This window comes from Girardinichthys multiradiatus, chromosome 14 (genome assembly GCF_021462225.1).
Source record: "Girardinichthys multiradiatus isolate DD_20200921_A chromosome 14, DD_fGirMul_XY1, whole genome shotgun sequence".
Lineage (NCBI taxonomy): Eukaryota > Metazoa > Chordata > Actinopteri > Cyprinodontiformes > Goodeidae > Girardinichthys > Girardinichthys multiradiatus.
In genome coordinates this window covers 2,112,248-2,121,433 of record NC_061807.1, presented here as the reverse complement: position 1 = coordinate 2,121,433, position 9,186 = coordinate 2,112,248, and the positions used below count along the sequence as shown (strand labels likewise).

Genomic DNA, 9,186 nt, shown 5'->3' with positions numbered 1-9,186 from the left:
GGCAAGCGGGTGTTAACAACCAGGTGAGAATGAGGAACAGCTGAGAACAATGATGGCAGAGTGATCTGAGGAAGAGTAATGAGCAGAATCTGAGCTGAACATGGGCAGAAATCTAACCAAAATAACAAAACAATCTGGGAAACTAGTAAACAAAATAAAATGGCGAGGCGAGGGAATGTAATGTTATATAAAACGACAATAAAAGCATTACAGAAATAATGACAATAAAAGCATTACAGAAACCCAAAACTCAAACACCTAAGGATTATGACATCCTGTTACATTAGAGAGTCATATCACATATTATTCCTTTTGCCTATTCTATTTATAACTAGGGCTACACAAATTGGGAAATATTATTGCTAAATGGTGTTAAGGCATACCAGTTGTGAGATCTCTGGACTAAACTTCCCTTTTTAACCAACTTTGTTAAATAGAATTAAATTGGAATGTATGCAACTAAATTTAAATAGGTCAATATGTATAATTGGATTGACTTGATTATATAATTATTTATAGGAATCACATCTGTTTACTTGTAAAATGCCTTGACATAATATTTGTTGTGAATTGAGGCTATAAAAGCAATCCGAATTTAACTGAAAATATATCAGATGTGGGAATAAAATGCAGTGTGTGGCTATCAAACTGGCCAAATTTAATCTCAGTAAGCAGAGTTTTGATATATGCCATCTAGAATATAAGTACTGCTTCTGAGCAGTCATCTGCAGAGACTGAAATTGTGCAGCTCTAATAATAATATGGCTAAACAGAGACAGATGTAACTGAAAACCCAATAATTTATTTCTTATATTTCTCTCAAGGGAATTAAATCTAAAGTGGAATAGCCCAATTCAGTACAGTTTCATATACACACGTGGACAAAAGTGTTGGTACCCCTCAGTTAATGAAAGAAAATCCCACAACAGAAATAACTTGAATCTGACAAAGGTAATAATGAATAAAAATTCTATGAAAATGAACAAATGAAAGTCAGACATTGCTTTTCAAACATGCTTCAACATACTTATGTTAAAAAATAAACTCATGAAACAGGCCTGGACACAAAAGATGGTACCCCTGAAAATAATGTGACCAAAGGGACATGTTAAATCAAGGTGTGTCCATTAATTAGCAACACAGGTGTCTACATTCTTGTAATCAGTCAGTGGGCCTATATATAGGGCTATAGGTAGTCACTGTACTGTTTGGTGACATGGTGTGTTCCACACTCAACATGGACCAGAGGAAGCGAAGGAAAGAGTTGTCTCAAAAGATTAGAAAGAAAATTATAGACAAGCATGTTAAAGGCAAAGGGTACAGGACCATCCCCAAGCAGCTTCATGTTCCTGTGACTACAGTTGCACATATTATTAAAAAATTTAAGATCCATGGGACTGTAGCCAACTTCCTTAGACGTGGCCGCAGGAGGAAAATTGATGACAAAACAAAGAGATGCATATTTTGAATGGTAACAAAAGAGCCCAGAAAAACTTCTAAAGAACTTCAAGCTCAAAGAACATCAGTGTCAGATCAGTGGACTTAATGGGAGATGACCAAGGAGACCATTGCTGAAAACAAATCATAAAAAAGCCAGACTGGAATTTGTCAAACTACATGTTGACGAGCCACAAAGCTTCTGGGAGAATGTCCTATGGACAAATGAGACAAAATTTTACTTTTTGGCAAGGCACATCAGCTTTATGTTCGCAGGCAGAAAAATGAAGCATATGAAGAAAAGATCATTGTCCCTACTGTGAAACATGGAGGAGGCTCTGTTATGTTCTGGGGCTGCTTTGCTGCATCTGGCACAGGGTGTCTTGAATCTGTGCAGGTATAATGAAATCTCAAGACTATCAGTGTCAGAAAGCTTGGTCTCAGTCGCAGGTTATGGGTCTTGCAACAAGATCATGACCCAAAACACACAGCTAAAAACACCCAAGAATGGCTAAGAGGAAAACATTGGACTATTCTGAAGTGGCCTTCTATGAGCCCTGACCTGAATCCTATTGAGCATCTTTGGAAGGACCTGAAACATGCCATCTGGAAAAGACACCCTTCAAACCTGAGACAACTGGAGCAGTTTGCTCATGAGGAGTGGGCCAAAATACCTGCTGAGTGGTACAGAAGTCTCATTGACAGTTATAGAAATCGTTTGATTGCAGTGATTGCCTCAAAAGGTTGTGCAACAAAATATTAAGTTAAGGGTACCGTCGTTTTTGTCCAGGCCTGTTTCATGAGTTTATTTTTTTAAATAATTCGGTTGAAGCATGTTTGAAAAGCAATGTCTGACTTTCATTTATTCATTTTCATAGATGTTTTATTCATTATTACCTTTGTCAGATTCAAGTTATTTCTGTGACCATTGTGGGTTTTTCTTTCATTAACGGAGGGGTGCCAACAATTTTGTCCATGTATGTAGCTGTAAATCAATCTTTGTCACTGCAGCTGACCAGCGGTTCTGTCGCCTACATTCAGTATCTCACAGCTCATCCCGGTATTGAGGTTCACTTGAATCTTTGTGCACGGCACCATTAATATGCATAGCTGCTCTGATTGCAGATTTCATAGATGTTTCAATCCAAGCATGAGGGAAAGCTGTGTGTTCTCCTGCAAAATAAATTCTGCCTTCATGTCTGAAGAGCTCTGCAGAATACTGGAGGTGTTGGTAAGGAGCAAACAGAGCAAATGCACCCAGGCTGTATGGATCCAGACTCCACTTCTTCACAATCACACCAGTGCAGAGAGAGCGGACATAATCGCCGTGGATCTTCACCAAGTCCCTGAGGACCAGCTCTTTCAGTTCTTCATCAGTCGCACCCTGAAAGAGATGTGAGTCATCAGCCCAGGTGTAGGAAGCCAGCAGGACACCGATGCTGTTGTTTCCTGGAAAACCGTGGCTCGGGTAGTAGATGTAGCGAGAGAGTCCATCTGTGATGCTCTTCCCTCCCTTGATGCCATCGTTCTCCCAGAACCTTTCTTTGAAGGTGACGAGAATTTTGGTAGAGCTTTCATAATGAACCCCCCGCATGGCCTCCATCTTTCTGGTGGAGAGAGGTGGATCAAACTCTATGAAAAGGGCTGCTTTGGCCGTCGTGGTAACCAGAACAACGTCGGCTTGTAGAGTTTTCAAAGAGGGCTCGTTTTCTGACTCATACCACAGAGTTACACCCTTATGTGACCGGTGGATCCGTTTCACCGGGGAGTTGAGTAAGATGGGAACCCCCAGGACAGAAAGGAAAGCATCAGCGAGACGATCCGTCCCTCCAGTTATTTCATCGTACCTTCAGACAAAAATGATCATGAGTTTATACCTCTTTAAATAAAGTTGTGACACTTGTCTCTTTGATGCAAAAAAAGATAAATGGCAGAAAAATAAAACTGGTTTAAAAAAAAATAGAAAACAGCAACAAAGAATCCAAACCTTACAGAGAAAGAAAAAAAAAACATCAGATAAAAGCTTGTCATGAACAATCTGGAACAGAAAACACTATTCAATCAACAGATACAAAATAATAGATATGCTGACCAAAAATAAGCCAAAAAAATGTCAAAAATGTCTCTGTGTCAATTTTTAACCATGTGCTGCCATTTTGTCATTTTTTATCACCATTTCATAACAGCAAACATAACAGCATGGCAGCCTATCATTTCTTCCCGACATATTAACCAGATTTTACACCTGAACTCACCATAGCTTCTGTTTTCTGATAGCAACATCTAAGGATAAATATTTATGAAGAACTAAGTGAAAATAATCTGACTGGTAACCAGATTTGTGCGATTGTAAATGATTTGAGAAGCATAAACTGAAGCGTGAATGAATGATTAAAAGATTTTTTACTTCTAAATTTAAAGTTATGTTTTATTCGAGGCAGGTAGGAAACATCTACTTTGCAGACGGCATCTTTTTATTCCTAAAAGACATCGGGTATGACATCAGCAAAAGGGGTGAAAGGTTATTAAACAATGAAATAAGGACAACCAAACAAGGAAAGCAACAAAAAATTTAAAATATATGAAAAAAACACAAGAGAACTTGTACAAAGATTATTTCTATAATGCTTTTTGTTCTTGTTTAATTTATTAATATTTATGTTATTTTGGTTAATCCTGGTCAGGGAAGCTGAGGGGCTGTAGCCTTCCTGGAGGTGGCTATTCATTATAAAATAAACGACAAAAACAGGCTAATCTTACGTTGTGTTGTCGTTGACGTCGTTCTCGATGTAGATCATCTCAGTCAAAGCCAGATGCATGAGGCTCTGCTCATTTAGCAGATCCCCGATCATCCTCACAGCCTCTGCACTCAAACCGCCTTCAGTTCTCAAATATTCCTGTTAAAACCGAACACAAACTGGTATGACTGCCTGGTTTAAGGTACTTAGTTTACTTCCTGCGGTTTTCTGTCACCAAGTTACTGATTACCTCACCGCTACTTGCAATAATGATTATTTTACTTTGCCTTGTTTGCTTTGTCTAGATCCTCATCTTTGTTTTTTCTTTTTTTTTTTTGCTTTCTGTCCTGTTTTGATCGGCTCTAACCTTTTCCCAGAAAGAACAACCCCCAATAGTTAAAGCCTCGGTGGTCGGTAAAATTTTTCTCCGACTAAGACATTCCCAAAGTCTTAGTAACGCAGTCCAGCCATGATATGAATGAAATGCTTCACAGTTATATTAAACTAGACCTTGAACTGGTTAATATAACTAGTTTCAATGGAAAATGGGCTTAAGTTATCAAATAGTTTGAAGTGAGCTACTGACAATGTGGTCAGTTAAATCTGTAAAATGGACTGAGGTAGAAAGGACCTAAATACAGGAATGTGGGTAATGGCGGAAAAAAACTGAAAATGTCTTAAAAGGAGCTTAGAAAGTGTGAAATACAAATAAAACAGGACAAGTTAACAAGCTAAAACATCTGCTGTGGAAGTGGACACCAATGATCTCATTAGTTCATTAGTTATCAGTGCCAGTCTTAGTTGGAAAAAAGGACAGATAAGGACATCTAGTGTTCATTACAAGAATTACAAGAAAGCTTTGAGGGACCAAGGATATTTTCCTTAATTTTACATCCCCTCCTCCATGTCCCCATTTGAAGCACTTTATACAGTACCTGTTTATTGCATATTAAAATGAGTAGCAAATTCCTAGTTTTCTATAGTTGTAAGCTTTTACCAATTGAATAAAACAACATTTGGAGATTAAAAACTAAAATTGGATTTAGCGTATTTTGAATATTTCATAAGCTATTCACCTTTACAGAAAAATGTTTTGGTGCTGTATGTGGGTTTGCCTGAAGCTTAGATTTGCCAAAATCGTGAAATAAATGTAAAACAAAGGCCTAAAGATTTAGTAATATTGCCCATTCACCAAATATTGGAGGGTTACTCCCCAATTTGGAAGTCTGAACTCTACATTTGCAGAGCTTTGAAACAGAAATGTTATATTCAGTATAATGTGTACACAGAGTTATGTACAACACAGTTTAAAGGACATCTACCTATTTCACCATCAAAATCATAGTCCTAAACATCTAATTAACAATAATATTCCTCTCTTCCTAACAGGAGCTGGTGTACCTGCTTCTTCATCAATGGTTTTTCTGTATTTTTTATGAATTTCTCTGAAGTTAACTGAGCCAGAACTAAATGAAACCGGTTGGTGGCTGAGCTTCATTTAGTTTCTGAATATTAGGTCTCAGATTATGACGTGCACATCTCTGTCAGTATGTTTTACCTTTACAGAATAATGGTCGTATTTCCTGAGCATAGCTCTGCAGCCATGAGCCGTGACCTCTTCTTTCACCTATTGAAACAAAAACATTAAAATGCTCAATTTTGTCAAGTGATGCCGGGAATAAATGTCACCTTTTTTTAGTTTTCAGTGGACACACATATTCCCTTTTCCTCCTCACATACCCTGCGCAGAGCCTGCTCCAGCAACGCGGTTGGTGATTTCCCCTGTTCTCTTTTTGGCAGTTTGTACTTCAAGATGTCGGGGTTCGCCTTCACAGCGTAGGTTTTCTTCAGCAGCCCATGAACGAAGTAGAAGGTGTTGTTGTCGACCATGTGAAATGGATTCAGCTTCAAACCAAACTCCTTGATGAACCAGCGGATGATACTGTTAAAAGATGTGTTCATGAGCGTTTAGCTGACGCCCCATATTGATGAAAAAAACCTGTGCTTTGGAGTCATTTCTGACATTATAAATAAAACTGGTTTTAGTTTTTTTTTTTTAAGCACTTACTAGTGATAATTTGGGATCCTCATTGCTCCCAGATCAGCGTACCAGCCTTCTTTTTCATTCCTGTAGGTCAGCACACGGCCTCCAACCCGACCACTGGCCTCCAGTATGGTAACCTTTTCCCAGCATGAATAAAATGGTTATTGGGTCAGGGGTTATCATATCACCAGAGGTGTCTTGTTATTTATATTTAATTCATTTTTTATTTAATTAATTCAAATTATAAATTAATAATTAGTTTAATTATTTTATTATATTCATTTGTTATTGTTGGGGGGATAGAAATATAGATTGCATTTAAATAATTCATTGAGACAACAATAACGACCTTTAAGCAGGTATTAAACGTACTTTTCATTAAGCCCACATTTCTGTAATAAAAATATTTCCTTTATTGATCTGATGTGATATTTTAATTTTAAAATGTCATGTTTTCATTGGCTGTGAGCAAAAAAATCATCATAATTAAAATAACAGGCTCAAAAACAAAGGCTTTAAAACATCAGTCTGTGTGGAATTGATCTATATGACGGGTTTCATTTAGTAATGGAGTTACTGAAATAAGTAAGCTTCTCAAATATATTCAAATTATTCAACATGACTATTTGTGTAAAAAATTTGTAGGAGGATTAAAGACTTTTTCACTGCCTTATAAAAACTCATTTTCTGCATGCTCAGTGTGAGGGGTTGCTGCACAGTTAACAACTCAATGCAATCAACTGCCTGCTGTTGCCACATGCTCATTCAGGAGGAGGGATTGCTGCAATCAACTGGGTAACTTACATGGAAAAACTTTTACCAAATAAAATAATAAACTGAACCTAACTTGCACTGTTTTATAACTATGATTGAACTGCAGCTACCATTCTACGAGGAGCTGAAATCAGCTGTAAAGTGTTCACATTTCTAACCTTGTGTCCTGCATCCTGCAGTAACTTGGCCGCTGTCAGCCCAGCCATACCGGCTCCAACTATGGCAACATGATTGGGCTTGATAATGTGGGGAAGACCTTGCTGCACAGTGTACAGCAGGTCAGCATAGTCGGTATCGTTCAGGCAGTCGGCCAGCTGTTCCTTCACGCTGACTGCAGCAGTGGTTTTGCATTGGGTGAGTAGCAGCAACAAACAGACAGGAACTGGAAATATGAAAAAGAAACATTTTACACTTTCTTTTAGAATATTTTAAATGGAAATAAATTAAAAAGTAATTTCCATGCAGTTTAAAGCGATTTTGTGTTGTTAATTTCAAATTTGAACTAGAAAATCACTTTGGCATTGGTGTATTTTTTACCTTCAGAAAGAAACCAGATTATCCACTAGTCATATTTTCATAACCCCAGGTCAAGACTCAAATCTTTTGCCCTAATTCCAAGTCAAATGTGAAGTCTCTAATTACTCGCCATCCAGGTTTCCTTTCTGTTTCTTCTAAAGCCTAATTTAAAAATAAACTATAAATGTTTTAACTTGTATCAGCAACTATCTCTTCATCTTTCATGTTTATATAAGCATGCGAAAAACTTTGGTTGCGCAAAGTTGCGCAAAATCCACAGGAAGCAGGTTCCAGAGCCTGGGTGCCACCACAGAATTTCATGCCAAATATGACATTACATAGCTGTTAGGATTCTGCATACTTCCTCCTGTGGTGCACCACATCATGCTTGAGAAGCACAACTAGATAACGTTTACTGTGCTGAGTTCCTTTAGTTTATAGAGCCTTCAAACCAGTGGGAGGGGGGGGGGGTCCAATTCATGAACTGACTAGAACTCTACTGATATTGATCAGAGAAAATTAATAAAATTAGAAAAGGAAAGAAAAGAAAAGATGGTGCAGAACAAACAGTCCCTATATGACCCCTGACCTTACAGGTGAACATTTTACCTAAACCTGAGCAGACCTGGAGGGATCAGTAACTCTAGAACTATGTTGCCAAAACATCAAAATGGTGATTCTTCTGAACATTAAAGAAGCAAGTTTTGCGTGTTCAGATGACATGAGTGTGTGTCCTAACCGTGTTTGCCAAATACAGCAAATAAAACGTCTATAGTTTTAACACCCAACTGTAAAAAAGGCCAATCATGCAGTGTTTTCATTGAAAGTCATGAAATACTCACATAAGGTCCATGCCAGTACTTGCACCCCCATCTTAGTTTGCACCTTCTTCCTGTAATAAACAATGGGAAAAACCAGGAACATCCTAAGTAAAGTGATGTATAAACAGTATAAACTCAAATGAATTTAAATTACTAGACATAAGCTGTTTCATATATTTCTTTCTTCTCTGGTTACATTTTAAAAGGTCCATCTTTTTCATTAATATCACTCATTTCTTCATCTTTCCACGGTTCTGGTTCACCTCCAGTTATCTATGTTATTTTATCCATCACAAGTCCATCACAAATCATAACTTTTGTCTGAGTTTAGTTATTTTACTTCTATAAGAGGATACAGCACAGAACCCTACCTGAAGAGGAGCTGAAATGCCTCAGAAGAGATGCTGCCACTGTTCCGTGATGTTGGACCCGCAGCCTCTTTTGTACTCACACAGATTATAATTCCTCACAGGCTGGGCCAAAAAGGGGTGTGTTTTCCTTTAAAATCGAAACCAAACAAAAGACAAAATAGTCGTTAATTTAATTTTTGGTTTCAGTTTTAAGCCAGTCATGCACTCAGCTGATTAACTGTGACCTTGTATAAACTGCTAATAAAAGTTGTAAATGCTATTCATTCCTCACTCTGTTTTTAAACACAGCACCAACCTCACCTGAATTTCTCTAACCTTCATGCTCAATTTATATATATATATATATATATATATATATATATTATTATGTATATATAATAATATTATTCCACCTCAGGAAACGTTATCATTTCACCTCTGCTACTGTGGTTTGTTGCCAGCGTTCATTAGGGAACAGTCAGACTTTGGGATTTTTCAGATGACTG

At 37.5% G+C, this 9,186-nt stretch overlaps 1 protein-coding gene across 1 annotated transcript; it reads right to left on the bottom strand.

The window, feature by feature from the left end:
• Positions 1-2,304: 2,304 nt before the first annotated feature.
• Positions 2,305-8,775, bottom strand: LOC124881159 (L-amino-acid oxidase-like). Its single transcript, XM_047386691.1, has 8 exons — positions 8,702-8,775; positions 8,352-8,401; positions 7,152-7,375; positions 6,244-6,356; positions 5,916-6,117; positions 5,734-5,802; positions 4,198-4,334; positions 2,305-3,284 (listed from the first exon to the last, which is right to left on the bottom strand). Exons 2-8 carry the CDS (start codon positions 8,380-8,382, stop codon positions 2,483-2,485), a joined length of 1,578 nt encoding a protein of 525 aa, XP_047242647.1. The 5' UTR covers positions 8,383-8,401; positions 8,702-8,775; the 3' UTR covers positions 2,305-2,482.
• Between the last annotated feature and the right edge of the window lie 411 nt (positions 8,776-9,186).

What these genes read in the sequence shown, in the direction of transcription:
- LOC124881159 (XM_047386691.1), bottom strand. Translation starts at nt 8,382, where the DNA reads ATGGGGGTGCAAGTACTGGCATGGACCTTAT. An exon ending in TGGAGCAGGCTCTGCGCAGG is followed by an intron (nt 5,803 to 5,915) that starts GTATGTGAGGAG and finishes TTGTTTCAATAG; the next exon opens with GTGAAAGAAGAGGTCACGGC. An exon ending in ACGACCATTATTCTGTAAAG is followed by an intron (nt 4,335 to 5,733) that starts GTAAAACATACT and finishes CGGTTTTAACAG; the next exon opens with GAATATTTGAGAACTGAAGG.